The sequence below is a fragment of the Petromyzon marinus genome, chromosome 33, assembly GCF_048934315.1.
Source record: "Petromyzon marinus isolate PM22_M1 ecotype Great Lakes invasive population chromosome 33, UKy_Petmar_22M1.pri1.0, whole genome shotgun sequence".
Lineage (NCBI taxonomy): Eukaryota > Metazoa > Chordata > Hyperoartia > Petromyzontiformes > Petromyzontidae > Petromyzon > Petromyzon marinus.
The window spans coordinates 6430968-6451263 of NC_133699.1; the positions used below are offsets into that span (position 1 = coordinate 6430968).

At 44.1% G+C, this 20296-nt stretch overlaps 1 protein-coding gene and 1 long non-coding RNA gene across 2 annotated transcripts; both read left to right on the forward strand.

Annotated features, from left to right (window-relative positions):
• The first annotated feature begins 9658 nt into the window (after positions 1 to 9658).
• LOC142929728 (uncharacterized) lies at positions 9659 to 12769 on the forward strand. Its single transcript, XR_012945883.1, has 4 exons — positions 9659 to 9895; positions 10308 to 10391; positions 11075 to 11158; positions 12239 to 12769. It is a non-coding gene; the product is annotated as an uncharacterized LOC142929728 (long non-coding RNA).
• Positions 12770 to 12824: 55 nt separating this feature from the next.
• On the forward strand, positions 12825 to 17346 carry LOC142929669 (ubiquitin carboxyl-terminal hydrolase 36-like). The gene is made up of 10 exons (XM_076071374.1): positions 12825 to 13032; positions 13171 to 13281; positions 13617 to 13719; positions 14292 to 14359; positions 15394 to 15464; positions 15627 to 15700; positions 15820 to 15928; positions 16335 to 16478; positions 16970 to 17070; positions 17334 to 17346. The coding sequence occupies exons 1-10, from the start codon at positions 12825 to 12827 to the stop codon at positions 17344 to 17346; spliced, it is 1002 nt and encodes a 333-aa protein (XP_075927489.1).
• The last annotated feature ends 2950 nt before the right edge of the window (positions 17347 to 20296 follow it).

Sequence of the window (20296 nt, forward strand, 5' to 3'; positions counted from 1 at the left end):
CAGCATATCCACTGTTCTACTGCACTTTTATGATCGCCACGTTTGGTCCATGCCTGCAAACCACACTGATCGGAATGGTGAAGTATGGTCAAATAATCATACCGGTGTGCAGAAGCCCTCGTAATAATCGATTATTGAATGCAACCGGTGAGGGTGCCGATGATTGCCTAGAGCAGTGTTCTTCATTGCAAGTCCCGCGGGCCACTGGTGGCCCCTGATGGCCTTTAGTGTGGCCCCTAACGGGCAGCCCCCGACAATACAAATTTGAAAAATGTTCATCGTGCTGTCAAATCACAATAATTTTAAATACGTGGCGACCATCACACTGATGTTTTATTGGCGAAAGTAGCCCCCCCCCCCACCTCTGAAAATTAGAGAAAAACACTGGCCTAGAGCATGAAGATTGGGTCTGGGACGTGACCTCCTTCCTCCACCAGCTCGTGTTCCACGGCCGACTCGATCTGCACGCACACCCACTCGGTCCACGGATCATCCACGGGCGCTCCCTGCGGGAAGGTCATTCCACTTTGTAATTGCAGTAATAATATTTGAATTACCGATGGTCGAGATCAATTAAGGAGTTACAGCCAAAGAAGAGGAACATCTCAAAAGAGAACTTCAATCGCGCAGATGGAGCGATTACATCGGCTCGTGCGCACGTGGCTCTATGCGTTGTTACATTGAACATCGCTCGCGGACCTGTAATGGCTTGGGGAGGCCTTCATCAAGTCGTAAATTGATCATGGCTGCTGATGCTCCTGCGTGGATAGCATTCATCCAAAAAGGTAGATAGGTTGATGGACTCAAGTGTGTTTTTTTATTAGTATGGTCGAGAGACGCAAGATGGAATTTTGTCAGTAAGGTTCGCCTCCAATGGGCCGTGGCTCTTGACCATATTTGTGTCACATGGACCATGAGAAAAGCCACCCAAGCGGGAGGTAAACACGCTACTCACAAAGCTCCGTGTACATGATTCAAATCCTTTTTCTGCACACTGCCCTCTGCTGGTAGCTCACCTGAAGTGACACAACTTGGACTTTAAAAACGTAAAATTACACCACATTTAATGGCCACGTGACAAATAATGCTAATTACGCAGGAAAGTCACATTCAGTCTCGAGATTACTTGTCAGGAGGGTTCTGGTGCGTTGGGACGTTTTGCAAATCGCATGAAGTTTGGCTTCACGTGAAAGGAATACTGGGAGAAAACAACGCGTAACACGAGGATAACGTGTGGGTTTTTTTCTGTATCTGCACAGGCATCTCCTTGCATCCTCGGGAGTCGAGCCGATTTAGGACTGGAAAAATCGGCGTGATCCACCAACCCCTTTCCCTAAAAAAAAATCAAAGCGTATGATCGCGTGTGTGTGTGTGCCATGATGATAATCGGCGGCGATTCCGCGTCCGCTCCACGTTGCAGAGGATTTACGTTTCGATTCCTGCGGACGTTCCGATAATTATACACCTCTGGAGTATCAACTACAATAGATTAGAATGCATTTTTAAACACGCAGTCTGCTTCGCATCCAAGATCCCCGTGGCGTCATTCGCAAGCATGAAGCCATTGTGCCTGCCGACGTTTTTCTCCAAATTTGTGACGTAAAAAAAGTACCCGCGATTGGAATCATGGCAATCATCACCCCCACAGACTGCAAAAACGTGGTAGGACTGGCCTGAAAAAAAATTATTATTGGGTAAACAAGCGTTATGGAAAAACATAATTTCGAGGATGAGTATGATGAACTGTTAGGGATGACCTATTGATGGCGAGGTTCAATCGTCAATGCAGCTGATGAAGAATACGAGTCCAATCCCATCAGATCAGGGAGCTAAGCAGGGTTCAATCTGGATAGGGCTTGTATGGGCGACCACTACTACGCACAAACAGGTGCTATAGGCTGCTGCGGGGCTACGTAAACAATCGTTCTGTACTTCAATGCATCCACGTATATGCTGCCCACCTTTTACTGGTAGGAACGAAGTTGTAAACTGAGTGTACCAGCCTGCAATAGATTAATGCGTCCGTCCGTCCGTTCCCTTTCATAAGAAGTGAAATCTCGTGCTGTTGGGTGTCACAATACTTCAACGAAGTCAAATCTCGTGCTGTTGGGTGTCAAATCAGCAAAAGACAGCGCAGAGACTTGATATGTCTTATTGCACCCAACATTTGGAAGTCACATTATCTCATTTGCGAACTTCGCTTTTGGGGCTGTGGCAAATTCACTGACGCCTTTCTCAGTCCCGAATTCCACAGTGCAAGCCCTTCCCACATTCATCCTGCCAGCAGCTTGCGGAACACCCGTCATCCGCGCTTACAGGGCGAAATATTCCTACAATCGTCCGTGAGAGCTTGAAGAGACCCGAGCTGTCATCTATTAAATGTGACGGGTTCATTATTTTGTATTGTGTGCACAAATGCAGATATTATTATCAAACAAAATAATATCAAACGCAAATGTTAAGGGGTATTAATTTCAAGGGCAAATTTGAGCCTCTTCATGCCATTGTATCTTAAAATTTATTTCAATTAAAATGTATTTCAATTAAAAAAAATTACGTCTATAGCAAACGCAATTCAATTGATGTCAAAAGTAAGCGCAATTCAATTCAGTGCATTTTAGTGAATAAAATAGGATAAAATGGACGACACCTTTGTTCATTTCATTCCAAAAGGCATACGAAGTACATACCAGAAATAGCTCACGATTTGGCTATTCTATTCTTATTGACTCAAATTTTGTTTATTTTCCTGGTGACAAATAAATCTACATGGAACCGAGCCAAATATTCTTCGAGTAAATAGACAGCTTTGGTACATTTTCAGCTAATAACATTGAATAAATGGACGACCACTTTGTGCATTTTATTGCAAAAGGCAGAGGAAATATCCCGTGTTGTATATTTTACAAATGGATTTTTTTCTGTATACTTAGTTCCTTTCACAACAATGTGCTCACACTTGTGGATTCGGCACTATGAGTTTTTCTCGGTACAAGACATGAACACCATGAGCAACAACGACTTCGAAGACACCGACGGATTTTTGGATGCCACCGTTGAAAAGCTGCTTGCTGAAACAGAGGCCGCATTTGTTGCTGGAACCCTTTACAAAATCGGAGACAAAATCGCAGAGGCCATCGACCCAAAGCCAATCCCAGCAGGCGCCGCAACTGCGCCAACCCCATCCAACATGCAACCACCACCTCAATCGTAGTTTAGTGATCCAAGATAGTATTTCATAGTGGAATAATGAACTATCGAAGACTCTCGAAGCCTTGTCTCTCAGTTTTGTCATGACATATTCAACACAAATTTACAGGTATAAGGGCATAAGCCGGTCATGTTTCGATTTCGAGCAGAAATGCTAATAATCCGGAGTCTAAAGCCCCATACTACCGTATACCGGGAAACAAATCCTCATTTTTTTTAAATGCAATTGTTGTCATTTTTCGGCCCAGCCCTTAACAATTTTATGATACATTGCTCCAAAATGAGCAGATTTCAGTCAATAAGGATTTCACCATTCCATTCCTCTACAGAGGTTAATTTGTCCGAAGAACCCTCAACGATTTTGAGGGCAAAAAAGTGGGAAGACGCTCTCAATTTGCACAATTTTACGTAACAATGTCATAAAATTGCGCAAAATTCCAATGTTCCTACCAGCCCACCCTGCAAGGACCTGTTACCCCGCACTGACCAGTGCGGTGAAGTATGTTCAAACAACCCCCACGCCCCGCGCGGCGCCGAGAGGCGCTCATCCAGTCGTGTGTGGCGTGTCTATCAAAAAATTCGATTCATTTTCTCACCGCTCCCGGCGATTTCTTGCTCCGCCTCCTCGCCAAGCCTCGGGGTTTCTGCGGAGGAGAGCTCCAATAAACTGCTGCTCTCCCCCGGTTCCTCGCCGCCTGCCGGCCCGACCGACTCGGCGGCGCGAGCTCTTGGGTCACGGGCCCGCGAGCACGGCCTTTGAAATCCCCACGAGAGGCCCCTCTCCCGTGCCCGAGATCCGCCTTTGTCTCCTCCATCCCCGTTGGTCGTGTTGCGCTGCTGCGCGACGCGATGGTGGAGCCGTGCCCAGAGGTGCACTCGGCCTCGGGTGCTTTGGGGAAGGATCGAGCTGGCGCGTCGGCGGGTGGCGAGTTGCGCGTTTCGACGGAAGAGACGCTGAAGTCGTCGTTGAAAAAAATATCAGGGTCATTGTTGACGTTGTCGCACTCGCCGGAATGAAGGCTATTGTCGCTGAGCTCGTCATCACCAACACCACCATCATCGTCGTCACGAACTTCACCACTGCGATTTCTTTCAAACTCTGCAACATTCATGATTTTGTCGGCAAAATCAATGTCCTCACCACCACCGTCAGCATCATGACCACGAACATTGACACCATCTTCTTCATCACCACCGCCCACTTCTGCCATCATCATCATCATCACCGCCACCATCGCATATTCCTTGGAACTGGACCGGCCGCACGGCACGTCTCCCGAATCCGTCTTCTTCCAAAGGGGCCCCCTTGGCTCGTTCCCCCCGGCGGAGGAGACTGCAGCGAGCCGCCAAGAGCCAAACTGACACCTCCCTCCACCACGGGAGCCCCTTTCAAGGCGCCCCACTCTGTTGCGTGCCCGTGCACTCGAGTCGCAAAGCTGTGGTCCGCCGTCAAATCCCCTTGCTCCAGGCTCTCAACCACGGGCGACAGAGGCTTTGGAGAGTCCACCCAGAATCGAACCGCCCTGGGAAACGCGCCGTAGCGAGAGTTCTACAAACACCGGGTCATGGCGTTGTTGTTGTTGCTCGCGGAAAGTAATTTGAAAGTTCGTTAATTAAATCACAAAAAAGACTGGCCTCTTTTGCACGAACTTAAGTCAATGCTTGTGAATCCAAAATGTAATGTAATACGCATGAACGGTCGTGATTAAGCTATACTCCTGAAGTATGGGGCATATAATAGTCTGTGCTAATAACAAGTTTTGTTTTTTATCTTGTTTTTGAATCCCGAAACATTTTTGATCGGAGATTGAATTGGGTTAGCTATGTTGTATATGCCCCCCTTTCCATCTTAATATTAACACGTAATTTTTCAATACATATAGATACATATTTCTATTGTTTCTTTTAATTTTAATAATGAATAAAAACACCAAACCAGGCCTCAGCATGACATGTGGAGGTCATATTTACCTTGACCCACTAACACGATTTTGACGTTCAGAGCCCTCCCAGGGTCAGAGGGAGCAGAGAGAGAGCAGAGCGCAGCGGATTGCAATGGGGCTGACGTAAACACAAAGCCAGGGTCACTGGGAGGTTGCGTTAGCCTAGATCTAGTTAAGTCAAAAAAGCTAATTGGTTCTGCATTACTATTAAAGTAACTTAAAGTCGGAATCTAACGACAGGGTAGGCTAAAGTTATTGATCTTCACACCCACTTCAATTGAACCCTGCCACAAACTACGTCAATGTAACCATCACCCGTCTATTAATTTAATATGAAATGTATTTACATATTTTAATAATTTCTATACGACTTGACCCGAAGCCTATAACAATCAGGTTTTCCTAAGTCAACATAAATGCTCTAGCCTCCACCCATACGCAAATAATAAGCAGGGTTAAAGTAAGAGTAGAGAGGAAAAGAAATGCAAGCGCACAGCAAAACTGCAACATAAGCAAAGGGCGATGTTAAACCCAGGGTCGGAGAGAAAGGGAAATCCCGGCCGTCTTTGTATCCCTGCAGCGCGGGGTAGGAGTGTGTATACGCTTGGGGAAACACGAGTCAAACACCACAACGAGAAGCCGACTCAGACCTTGGATTAATACAGAATCATAACTATGGAACTCAGATGAAATGAAATGTTAACTTAAAACTTTTTAACCATTTCTTTGTGCGTCGGTGAAAGTCGGAGGGAATATCGCCCCTCCCTCCAGGTTGTGCACCCAGACAGAGGCGCCTTCGAGACAATTTATAACATTTGATTGTTTTACTTGTGGGTTTTATGGTAGGAGTATGACAACGGAATATACCGTGGGTGATGCACAAGGACACACACTGACACACGTACAGACACACACACGGACACAGATACATATGGACAAATCCTGACACAGCAAAAATCGAAAGAAACCCCGCCTTGTGGGCAGGATCCGAGTGAAGGGATTTTTGGGCATAAAAAGAGAATCCTGAGCATTGAAACCTCAGTTCGACCCGGGGGGGGGGTCGGCTCACCAGAGTTCGACCAGTGGGTCGACTCTCGGGAGACAGTTCGACTCGGAGGAGCAACTCGGAAGAGTTCGACCAGTGGGTCGGCTCAGGAGCAGTTCCAATCGGGAACGAGAGCAACAGGTCGCCAGCCGGCGAGCTGCAGAGCAGGGGCGGGGAGCAGAAGCCAAAGTGGCCCCGTCGCTACCCACTGACGTTGGCAAGACTCGCAGGGTAGTGAGGCGTCACCTAGTGTGATTTCCAAGAGCTGAAAGACAGAGTATTGCTGATTCTACATTGAGTCCAGCTGCAGAGCGACCGACGCACCAAGCAAGAGCTTCTGCAAACCAGAGCAAGAGCACGTGCGACTTGAGTCATCCAGCAGTGGAGAAAAACCTGCTTTCAGCAAACCAGCAACGAGCACGTTCGAGTTCTCCACCCAGAGAGAGGGAGCGTGCCGATGCAGCTCATCCAACAGCGGAGAGAAACTGCTTCAGCAAACCAGCACGAGCGTGATCGCGCAGCTCATCCAGCAGTGGAGAGAGGTGTCCACTGAGCGGAACTGAGAGCGATCAAGCAACTCTCCCCCGTGGACAGAGGCTGGCTGCTGCGTGGAGGAGGGCGGCGATTCGTATGATGCACTCCTACACACCTCACCGCTCTAAAGGGAGCGAGGCTACTTCTCCTACAAGCGATGCCAACTTCAGCGTATGGCAACGCAAAGAATTAATTCCAAACACTGACTATTCAAAACAATTCATATCACTCAAACATACACAGGTCCTTAACCAGAAGCGACCACTCAAGTCCGTGAACCATCTGGCTGTGGAAGCATCGTTCGTGTGATAACAGTCCGTCATTTATAAGTATATTCATAATTTCCCTCTTCAATATTTTGTTTTGGACTGTACTTCTAATCGCATAAGTTACCAACCGATCCATCAATACGAATTAGCCTTGGCACCTTCGCCACGGAGCTACGCTCCCGGGGAGGAATCGTGCTAAACCGATTTTCTGATCATACAATCTTATTCACGAATTAATTAATTAATCTCCCGTGAGATAACACGTTCCGCCGCATACCCTCACACTAAGCCATTTCGGTAATCTTATATTCTGTCCGGTGGATCTGTTGTTACATTTATGCCTTTGGAAATAATAACTGTTTGATTGTATTTTAATATGAATACCGTTGCATGTTAATCAATCGCCTGTGGTAATGTGCTGACCATTTCAAGCATAATGATCGTTCATATTATAATGTATAAGCTTTTGTGTAGCATAGCATTTGCATGTTCTGACTCTCTCTCTCACTAACAGCAATCGCTTTATGGGGGGTCCATGTGTTATCAAAGTGAAATCGTACAGTCGTTGATGATACGGTCTTGATACCGTGTGGATACCGTGTTGAAGTTCCGAGATTGAGAGTCACATACATATTATAGTTAAGGTTTAATTAGAAAATAAATTGATTAATACAGAAGTGGTCGTGTGATTCTTTCCTGAAGTTTTTGCATAAGATCTGTATCCTGCGACGAGATATGAACTCGGGAACCAAAACTATAAACACACCAATCCACACTCATTAAACTAAAGCGAACGATGTGAACATGGGACCTAAAATATGAACACTCGGGGAGTGTTAAAGCGAGAATCATTGTATTATGCTGATCAATAATACGAAGTTAGACAACGAGGCCGAATTGACACTAGGGTAACTGCACACGATTGATTGCATTATCCTGATTGATAACCCCACCTCGTCAACGAGGCGGGGACCTGATTATCATGAAGGCTATCATTAACACAACCACTCGTATAAATTAATACGATCACCTCTCTAATTAGCATAGTTATACGCATAATTACACGAATTAACATAATTTTTGATTAATTATGCAAATTTCGAATTTCATTTAATTTTAATTATTTGTCATCAATTTTCACACACCCACATATACAACAGCTACATTTCAGCAGGGTCAACCTGAAGCGCTGCATTAATTTAAACCCCGTGCTGAATACTTGAAAAAATTACATTGTGCGACTGAAGCCGACGTGAAGCAGGCTAAGCCCTCATATATGTAGATTTGATTAACATTCGTGATTGTACCGTCTCAGATTCCCAAACCCCACCCATTGATCTTCTCCAGTCAAAATGGTACTTTATTGGTAACAGAGCACTTTAATTCACATTGATATCACTGCACATGAATCAAGTGTTGTGACTCGTATCTGCAACAATTGGACAAAAATCGAGACAGGTGAGCTCATTAAACCTCAATGAGTAATTAAATACGTTATTGAATATTAGAAAATACACTAATTAGAGCAAAGTTGACAAGCACTGATGCCCAACACACACCTGTTATCCCAGAGCTTGAGCAGGTGTGTTGCCAATCAGACAGCGTTAGTTGCTTAGCATGTCACAAGTGCAGAACAATTTGAATTGGGAGTAAATTAATAAAAGTGGAATTTTGGGAAACCTGTAATGTAACGCAAGGTGTCCTCCATGCCAGGATGGAATTCTTGCTAGAGTGGATTCTGGTGTTTAATGCTAAGTGAAACCTAACGCATACAGTGGGCTGTGTGTGATGTTACGCTTCTAATGCAGGCAAGCAATAGCTCTGTTAATTAGCACCAAGGAAAGCTATTTGAGCAACAAATGCAGTTAAATTTTGATTGAAAGCTTTCGTGACTATGCAGGGATTCATATTCTTGGTTCTTTCGGTAAAGTCACGTAGAAGGGAAACAATAAAATAATAAAAATATATAGCAATAAAATTCTCACGACGTTTCGACTGCAACACAAGTAATCAACATTAGGTGTGAAAAGCACAACAAGAAAATGCAGTTAAATTTTGATTTAAAGCTTTCGTGGCTGCAGGGATTAATATTCTTGGTTCTTTCGGTAAAGTCACGTAGAAGGGAAACAATAAATTAATAAAATAATAAATATATATAAAATAATAAAATTCTCACGACGTTTCCACTGCAACACAAGCAATCATCATCAAATTTTCTTGTTGTGGTTTTCACACCTGATGATGATTGCTTGTGTTGCAGTGGAAACGTCGTGAGAATTGTATTGTTTTATGTTTTTATTATTTTATTGTTTCCCTTCTACGTGACTTTACCGAAAGAACTAAGATTAAAAATGCAGTTGTGTGGCGTCGGTGTAGTCGGGAGTCTGTGACGTCATGTGACACTTGTCATAAGGTGTCTTATTGAAACGTCACTGCAGTCCGGCGCGTGACGTCAAGTGACACTCCTCATAAGGTGTCGTATTGTAACGTCACTGCAGTCCGGCGTGTGACGTCACATCCTACAGGCTCTTCGGATTTCTTGGGAAGCAGAGGTGTCTTCACTTGCCCTCTGGCGTTCTCGTGATAAAATTTTTTGGAAAGTTTCGGTGCTCTGGCACATTGGTGGCATGGCCACCATGAAGAAAGGTGGAAAGAAATTATTTAGAAAGTTTTTCAAAAAGCTATGCTGCTGTTGCCGAAGCAGTTCTGATGATGAGGACACCTATGCTGGGACCTCGCTGGGCAGTCCTGCTACGGTTCGCAAGGGCAGCCCTCTTTCGAGTCTGGTGAGCAGCCGTTCCAGTGAGAGCGTTTTTCAGAGCTGCAACACCAGTTTAACGTCAACGAGTCAGGAGGCATCAATCGTTGGACACAAGGAAAATGATCTGACTAAGGTAAGGGCAGTAAGATCTGCTGCAGAGAGGGAGATGACTCACAGCGGGTGACTGGGCACATCTAACAGAGTCTGTGCTAATAACTAGAAACATTCAATAATTCGTTTTTATTTGGAGAACGAAACATTGCAGTTAAGAGGTTCATTTGGTTTACCTATATATGGACAGGGTACGCCTGAAGCACTACAACAGAGTGTGACGCTAAAGCCGACATAAAGCAGGCTCACGTTGTTGAAAGCCTCAACAACAGTTTGAGACTGAAAGTGAGGAGACATCATCATCATCTGATGGACAGAAGTCAGATTCGTTGAATCAGATTAAAAAAGATGCAGTCCTCTTTCGAGTCTTTTGAAAGCTGCAACACCAGTTTAAAGTCGTGATGCATGTTGAACATCTTTCGCACCGTACCTAGGCAAACGTGCTGATCGGAGATGCGGGGAAGGACGGTGAGGAGACATCATCATCTGATGAAAGCAATGCAGATCATCTGACTAAGGTAAGGGAGGCTGTAGGAGCAACAAAGAGGGAGGATAAATCACAGCGGGTGACTGGGTACATCTAACAGAGTCTGCTAATAACTAGAAACATTCAATAACAATTTCTTTGTTATTTGGAGAACGAAAAATATCAATTCAGAGGTTCATTTGGTTTACCTATATATATGGACAGGGTACGCCTGAAGCACTACATTAATTTAAAAGTCGTACTAACTACCTAAAAACTACGCTGAGCCAAGTGATAATCTTCCCACAGAGTATGACGCTAAAGCCGACATAAAGCAGGCTCACGGTCTTAGTTCTTTCGGTAAAGTCACGTTGAAGGGAAACAACAAAATAATAAAATATATAAAGCAATAAAAATTATCACGTTTCGACCATAACACAAACGGTCGTCTTCAGGTGTGTTGGTTTGCATGAATTTATTTAAAAACGGTGAATTTTATCCATTTATTTATTTATTTAAAAACCCGTTGGCGCCACGCGCAACGATTTGGCAGTTTATCGTTACCGCAGTCACGATAGCTTTAAATCAAAATTTCAGGCTCACGTTGTTGAAAGCTTCAACAGTTTGAGTCAGAAAGTGAGGAAAAAAACGGCAGCCCCCTTTCGAGTCTTTTGAAAGCTGCAACACCAGTTTAAAGTCGTGATGCATGTTGAACTTCTTTTGCACCGTACCTAGGCAAACGTGTTGCTCGGAGGTGCGGGGAAGGACGGTGAGGAGACATCATCATCTGAAGAAAGCAATGCAGATCATCTGACTAAGGTAAGGGAGGCTGTAGGAGCAGCAAAGAGGGAGGATAAATCACAGTAGGTGATTAGGCAAAATTCAATTATCACGTATGCTTTCGTGACCAAAATCATCCATAATACCGTTTTGTCCTTTCTTTTTTTTCTTTTGGGTTAGATTACCGGCGAAACGTCGTACTCGGATTGTAAATGTTGTGGCTTGGCTCTCCAACACACCGGTGTGCTGTACTCGTAACGAATTGGCACGATCTGTTTAAGTGGTAAACCTTACAAATTGGCTGTGTCGGATTGTGGCCGGTTTAACGAAACATTTATATATTTACACGATCTAACAAGAAGAAAACCTGTAGTATAGATCAGTATTGATAAAAATTAAGGTAAAAAAATTAAAGTTTACGTTGCAAAACTTGCAAATAAGACCAGTCCACACGTAAAGGTGCAGCCTTGAAATTGTTTGATCATACGATTGCTCGCGGTTGGGTTTGCACGAGAGGAAACTCACCTTCTACACCCACCAAACATCTTGGAAAATGTGGGAGCACCCACACCTGACCCCACAACACACATGGCTTGTCCATCGACTACCTGTGGTGTCCCTATTTATACTGCTGGGTGAATAAAGGTGGGAAGGATGTATTTCTACTGACATGCCAGGAAATTGTGGCACCAAATTCCGTACGATAACACCAGATTGCTAACCGTTGCATGAATAGCACATTAAGCCATTTGAGTATTTCAAATATGCATGATTTCCAATTTCACGCACTGCAAGAATGGGGAGGGCGTATGAAGGGATGTATACCCGTATGGGAATGTGTGTCCATATGGGTCTGTATTTGCGCTCAAGTGATATCACATGCATCTTTTTAACGTAACGTCTTCAGAATATCACTAAGGAGAATTTAGACAGAGTATGTTTTTGTCCAACTTCTTTGGAAACAAAGATAGATCCTGGTATCTAAAAGCAGAGTCTCCATTATTAGATTGGCTTGCCATGTTGTTCGAAATAAGAATCCGCACTTAGCAGTTTGAGCAATGCTGCAGTGTAGTGGCGATGCGTGTCTGTGACTTAAGGCTGCTTTTACTGCTGCCGTAGCAGGAGGCCAAGAGTATTCAACAGGCAGAAGCGGACACCATCTCCAGCATCGTCGTCAAGGATGAGGCATCCACATCACCCCCGGCGGTGTCAGCAGCAGATGACAAGGGGCTGGAGATCCAACACAGCACCGTTCCATCCGCCGTGTCTTTCGTGACCGAGTCCAGCACGACTGGGCTGCACAAACCTAATGCGGGAGGTAAGTGTTTGCTGGCGTGACCCTGTCCCTCCGATTAGTATGGATGGCGACGCACGGTGTGAAAGAAGTTCAACGTGCACACATACGTACACTTTGATATCTCGTCACGCTGCTGTGGTTGTCTAGCCATTGCTGTCGATGTAAAACTTACAGGCTGAAGATGCTCTTCAGGCAATTCTGATTACTAGTGCTGAACACTTCAAAAACATTTAATACATTTGCATCTCGCCAGCTGGTGAAGAGGATTGTGTCTACCTAACAGCACCACAAAAAAAATGCCAGCACGGGTACAGGCTAAGACACCCAATTTGTAAACCATTCCCTTCAGTAGTGCTGTGAGTTATAATAAAAGTGCTGTGAACGTTAATGATGTGTTTCCATCATGTCATGTGTGCAGATGAGGACAGCATTCCATCTTTAGAATTCACAACACCTGCGACAGACAACTTAGTTCTCAAGTGGCAGGAGGATCTACATGAGGGTGCTGGGCTCAACAACCTCGGGAATACGTGTTTCGTGAATGCCAGCCTGCAGGGCCTCACGTACACGGCGCCGCTGGCAAACTTTTTGCTTTACAGCGATCACTCATGGACCTGTGAGTTCTCCCAAGATATTTTGCATTCGAGACGAGCTACAATCGAGTGTTGTGTAGATTACCTGGCTGTGCGCGGCTGGGCAATTTGTGCGATTGGTTTGTATTTTCACTGTGTGTCACCCCTGCCCCTCTTCACAGGCAAACAGACTGAGTTTTGCATGATGTGTCTGTTGGAGAAACACGTCTTCAACACCTTCATGAATCGGGGCATGGCCATCGATCCCATCGACATAGTTCTCAATTTCAAAAGTAAGTTCCAGCACAATTCCCAAGTGTCTTTGACGTTGAAACATCGGTCATCTCAAGATCTCCTGAAAGGGCAGTTTGAATCAGTTTTTGTATACAATATCGAACAGAAAATTACTCGTTTTGGTCAGCACTGATTTTACAACTCCAATGCATCGGATGTTCTTCCGGTCCTGCATTACTCTCTTGATGCTCGTTCTAAACACTGCCAGCCATACCCAGTTCTGTGATTAACCCACAAATCTTCCAATTTAGTTGATGAGGGACTTCATAAGCTATATACTGTGCCAGCAACTGTGTGACCACATCATCTGTGACCTCTGTCCATTTCCACACAGACATCGGCGAGGACCTGTGTTTTGGCAGGCAGGAAGATGCGCATGTCTTTCTGAGTTACGTGATAGATACGCTGCACCAATCCTGCCTCTTCAACCAAAGCCAGTAAGTACTGCATGCCCCAGCAAACTCCATAAATAGTTGCACAATACCAGCACATGGATGCCTGGATTGTTCAGAAAAAAATATGTTCTCAGGATAACCAGGCTACAGTCTACATTATTGACTGCCAATACGCTCACCAAGCTTAAAAACCAGGCTACAGTCTACATTATAGACTGCCAGTACGCTCACTCCGATTAAGAACCAGTCTACATTAGTGGGTTTTTTGTTTTTTTAATTGTATATTTTATTATTCATATTTGTATTCACTTTATTTTAATTATTATTTAACAAATACACTAAATGCATGTTTCTAAATATGGAGGGAAAAATCGGTGGGCTCGTATAAAAAAAAAATACACGCAACCACAGGGAGAGAATGCAAACTGCAAATTTACAGGCGTCAGCATTGGGATCAAACCCATGACCTGTATAGCTGGCGAGGTAGTTAAGACATTGCCACTTCAGCGAGTTAATACTAGTAGGGAAAAACATGTAACTCTCCCGAGTGTTCATCTCGTAAAGACATTGCCTCTGGAGTAGCTGTCTGTGTGTTTCATTGCGTGTTTTTCCAGGCTGAATATTGACATGGAGACCCCAACATTGATCCACCAGATCTTCAGGGGGTACCTGAAATCGAGAGGTAGGTACCTGTGCCCCTTCTGGAAACATTCACCCTTTAAGTAGTGATTTCACCCAATTTCACAATCCATACTGGGCTATGCAAGCTCTCGCATGCAACCTTATATTCTCTGTAGATGTAAAAAAAAACACGTACACAAGGACATAAGCACACATGCACAAAATATGCATTCCCTTTCCCGTTTCTCTTTCATTGTTTACAAGTTATATCATTCACTCTACTCCCATTCCTGTGGAGTTCTCTAGGTTAAAAGGGGTTGCATCAACTATACGAACTTCTTTTGATTTAAAGCTTTCGTGACTGCAGGGATTCATATTCTTGGTTCTTTCGGTGAAGTCACCACGTAGAAGGGAAACTATAAAATAATAAAAATATAATACAATATACGAACATCATTAACTGGATTGTGCTAATGCTTATTTCTTTGACCACGCTGCGACGAGGCTACCCAACATGCAATCTGCCAGCAACATTTTAAACTTTAACATTGAATACAAATTAGTTTATGTCATCATTCATGTGACAATTTTAGCAGACCATCCCGATCATCATTGACTACACAAGTGAGAAAAGATGCCGAATACGGAAATAGATTTCACATGCTTATTACGCAAGAGTTTATCAAAGGTTTCTGTACGCCAAATGTAATTTCTCATCAGGCCACGTGGTGTACAGTGCAGTATCCAACTCGTAGCCCACCCTATGTGTCTGGCTTCTGTGCTATGAATAAAGATCACTCCTTAAAATGTCACCAATTGCATATTTTTCCTTGTAAGGCAGTGCTATTGACGAATGTGTTGAGTACCTGTGATTTATGTTAGGGCACCACTGCCAACACAGTATCAACAATAAATGTATTTAGTAGCCATTGCTGCTTTCACCAAATATGTTTTTAAATAACAATTATAGTCGCATCTGGGTTGGTGGTATTTGAACATTTTCATGATATTAGGCAGTTAACGTGTGAATACTTTTGATGATTATGCAATGTGCAGCAGTAATATTGTATGTTTTCATATTATGTGTTTTCACAGTTGAGTGCACGCAGTGCTTCAGCATCTCAGACACGTTGGACTCTTGCCTTGACATCTCTCTTAATATCAACGTAAGAATTGGGAAGGCTGCAGCCTGATGTCGATTTTTTTGTCATTCATTATATTTATGTACCACAACCAGTTGACTGCAGAGAGCAACTTAGCTCATTATTTTCTGAATTTCTATTCAAAGTAATAATTTTCCATGATTGTGCTTTCTTGGCTTTTGACAGAAATCCCTGGATCTGGTGAAGGCTTTGTATGAATTCACAAAGACCGAGAATCTTTCAGAATACAGATGTGGAATGTGAGTATGCAATCTTCCATCGTGCACCTTTAAACGTTCGTGTATATCCCCATTTATACAGTGTGTGATGAAACACGCACCTCGTCCGTAAACTAACGTTGCTATTGTCTGGCGAACAGGTGCTCACGCGTGGGGAAATCAACAAAGAGAGTGAGCCTGCACGTGGTGCCCAATGTGCTTATCGTCACCATTAAGCGATACGATGAGTTTGGGCACAAAATCGACAGGGTGAATTTTACTTCCTGCACAGAATGCAAACTGATATTCAGATATATTTTGTATTCAACGTTTTTTGTCATTTGGACGTATTGGCGGTACACCGGTGCAGCATGACACACCGGTCCTCATAAAACAGTAGAACATCAAAATGTGAACCGACACTCATCTTCCGACTGCTTTGAGATCACGATAAATTATTTTGACGCAGCCCCACAAAATTTCCTGAAATGGGTTGGGAATCGCTGGAAAATATATCATCGTGAAAAATGTGATTTTAGTTTTTTATATATACGGTGCACCAGTGTACCGCCAATACGTTAATTTGCTCCCTTCTTCTGCCCCTGCTTAGCCAGCTCCCTATTTTCCTCTCTTTTAATGCTTGGCCCATCACTGTCTCCTCCCTCATCCCTTGTAGGAGTTCCTCTTCCCTGAAAAACTCGACATACGGCCGTTCATGTCTAGTCAGGTTGTGCAAGAGTCGCAACTTTATTCACTCTACTCGGTGATTGTGCACCACGGGACCACCACCAATAGCGGCCACTACTACTCGTACAACAAGGTGATGTTCTGCATGATAAACAAAAAAACAAATATCCCCCATATAGCCTTACCCGACTGTTGGGGCAAGTGCTGTTCATGAGCACCTGTCAAAGCCAGAATGACACACGCGGGGGTGGGTGGCCAGCACTACACCCGGCCGCCTTTGTCCCCTGAGTGGTATTTTTTACATATTGCACCATGTGTTCATTTGAGGCTGAGTGGACCGAGGGAACGAGGCCCACGACCAGTTGAGATAATCGTCACTGGTGTTACGTCGTAAGCGGGAATTGACCTCTGGTTGCCGGGTTCGTAGTGCAATGTGCTAACCGCTACGCTACTGTTTCCCTCTATGATAATACATACACACACACACACGAAGCATATGAGTACACGTGTTAACTTCCATATAATATTCCACTTTCATGATCTGTCACTATGGCTGGCTTTTAAATGAGTCAGGTGCAATTGGGTAATGATCGTAATTAAGTGTACATGTATTTTTTCCTTCAGGTCAGCAATGGCAGCTGGTTCAGAATGGACGATGCTGACGTGGAGCCAGTCGCCAAGTCAGAAGTGCTTCAAGACCAGGCCTACATCCTCTTCTATATGCGGTAAGTTGTACTCATGATGTATTTTCACAAACCATAAAACCTCAAACTGGAGAATTTACCCTAAGTCAAACAGTGTTGTCTGACAGTGTTGTACGCACTCTTACTCGGCCCACAATTATATTTTGAAGGTGGTTACCACGTGAGTTATCAGCCATTTTCGGTGCAATTCATTTCTCTAGGTAGTTTCAATGACAGGCAGTTTTCTGTGGTGTCCTGTTGGCCAGTGGAATAATTGTGATGGTGATGATGTGTGCTATGTGTAGGTCACCAGAGTAGAATGCCATCCCAGTGGACATCGAGGACTCTCAGTCTTCAAACTGGGTGGCATCAAGAACACACAGAGAGCTCCGAAGTGCTCGGACTACACAAAGGACACTCAAGGAAGAAAGAAGACGAGCCGGAGACACACTGCATACACACACACGCGCACCTTAGCAGACACATTGGAGACTTAGAGATTTAGACTGATATCAGATGCTCCCTCCTTACAGGCAATCCCCGGGTTACGGAAGCATTAGGTTCCCGAGGAAGATCCGCAACCTGAATTTTCCGTATGTCGGAAACTCAACAATTTCCCCCAAATCTAGATAAAATCCCATAGCCGGAAATAGTTGTGCCTCCCGTACCGTTTTCTTTAATTACTGTAGTTTCATCCCTATAATCCGGGGACTGCCTGTAGCTAGTTTTCAATCCTAACCCACCTAGTGAGCGATAATGGTCTAGGTTTCTCAAAAGGAAGGACATTAATAAACATCTGATATGATGGGATAACTTTCACAAACATTTGTTTAGATTTTCTTTGGTTCTTTCGGTAAAGTCACGTAGAATGAGAATAAAAGAATAAATTGATAAAATAAAATAATACAATAATATTCTCACGACGTTTCGGCCACAACACAAGCGGCCTTCATCAGGTGAAGGGAGCGAGACTGTCTGGTAGAACAGCGCTGGAGTGAGAGAGCCACGTTCAGATCACGGCTTTTAAGCTGTGTGAGAGGAACAAAGAGCCTTGACGAAGGAATTAGCATAAAATTTAGCATTGAAAAGGCTGAATGATTAGCTTGTGACTGGTCACAGAAATAGCTATGTTAAAAGTTAAAGCATACACATCCGCAGAGGCACCCATTGTTAAAAGGAATTAGCATAGAATTTAGCATTGAAATAGCTAAATTAAGGCATTAGCTTGTAACTGCTACAGAAATAGTTACGTTGAAGTCAGAGCATACACATTCACCGAGGCACTTAGTACAAATCAAAACAGGAGAATTTAGCATTGAAATAACTAGGCGAATTTAGCATTGAAATAACTGGGTGATTTGCTGGTGACTGGTCACAGAAATGACTACACATCTGAGCTATTCACAGTACTATATAGTGAACCAATAAAAATTAAAATATAAATTACCTTCATGTTATCAATAAACTCTATATTCTCCAATCAGCTAAGCTACCAACCATAAGTCGTTATATATCACAATGCTATATGGCGAAAAAATGGGTGGATTCTTACCCTCAAATTTCTGTACCACGGATAGCTACGGGCCCCGTTCAGACGGACGAGTTCGTCCATGGTCGGAACAGAGGAGGGGGAGAGAGACAGCTGCGAAGCCCTAGTATACTCCATGTTGTAAACCATACCATTAACCGTGGTGTGAGAGGTATTAAGAGGCAATGCTGGCGAAAGAGCTGCGGTCTGAAGGTCATCGTAAAATTACAATTAATTAAGAACAGAAATGATTTAACACATCTTTCCAGTGGTTACTAAGCCTGAATCCATCTTCTCGGTTGAAATTGTCTCTGTGCTTGTATATGTGAATGGCCGCATGAACGAATCTCTCATGGTAGCCAGTTGGTTTGCAAAGAACCTCCGTCTTGGAGAAGTCAATGTCATGTGAGCCCACTGAATTGTAACAGTGATCTGCCACGGCCGAGGAGTTCGTCTTACCGTGTTTCAAGTCTGCTTTATGTTCGCGGATGCGGTCCGAGATATGTCTTTTGGTTTCTCCAATGTAGCTACTACCACAGAGGCACTTTAGTTTGTAAACGCCCGGGTACTGTATGTCTGGAAGAGCATCTTTTACAGATGGAACTAAATCACGGATTTTGTGTACTGTGTTGAATCGGACCTGGATCTTGTGTTTATTCAGGATTTTGGAGATCTTTTTAGTGACCCCTGCAATGTAGGGTAAGGTGATGGTTTTGAGTGGCTCCACAAGAGGATCCTTCTTCATGACTGGAGTGATGGCTTTGCGGATTGTGTAGTCGGAGTAGCCATTAGCACTGAGAGCCTGGTGTACGTGCTTGAGTTCACTGGTAATGTGTTCCTGGTCGGAAATGCATTGGGCTCTATGGTATAGAGTCTTGATGAGGCAGTTCTTCTGGGATGGATGGTGGTGGGAATCCGGTTTCAAGTAAGCATCTGTATGGGTAGCTTTCCTGTAGACAGAGTGGCTCATTGAACCATCATGTCTCCTTTTAATTAAGACATCCAGAAAGGGTAGTTTGCCATCTTTTTCAACCTCCATGGTGAATCTGATGGCTGGGTGTATGGAATTGATGTGGTCGCGGAATTGGTCTAGAGCAGGCTGGCCATGTGGCCAGATGACAAAGGTGTCATCAACGTACCTCTTCCATAAGGTCGGGCGTAGAGTGGCAGTCTGGATGGCGTCAGTTTCAAATTTTTCCATGAATACGTTGGCTTCAACCGGAGATAGGGGGGAGCCCATTGGGGTGCCCTCAGTTTGTTTGTAGAAAGTTCCATTCCAGGTGAAGTATGTGTTGGTTAAGCAATGTCTCACCAGGGGGGGTACATCAGTATGCAGTCCTTGATGAACCAGGTCTTCAATGATAGCGATGGTGTCAGGTACCGGGACTTTGGTGAACAAGGACACCACATCAAAACTGACAAGCAGGTCGTTTGGGGACAGGGAAATGTCTTTGATTGTCGATACCAGGTGAGTAGAATTTAGTACCGCAGAGGTGGTTTTTCCAGTGAAAGGTCGCAGTATATCAGCCAGAAAACGTGCCAGTTTGTAGGTGGGGGAGCTGATAGTAGAGACGATGGGACGAAGGGGTGTATCTTCTTTGTGTATCTTTGGAAGGCCATATAATCTTGGTGGTCTGGCAGCAGAGGGTTTCAACAAGAACTGTTTGTTCTCATCAATTAATGCTGTTGAATCGGCCGTGGCAGATCACTGTTACAATTCAGTGGGCTCACATGACATTG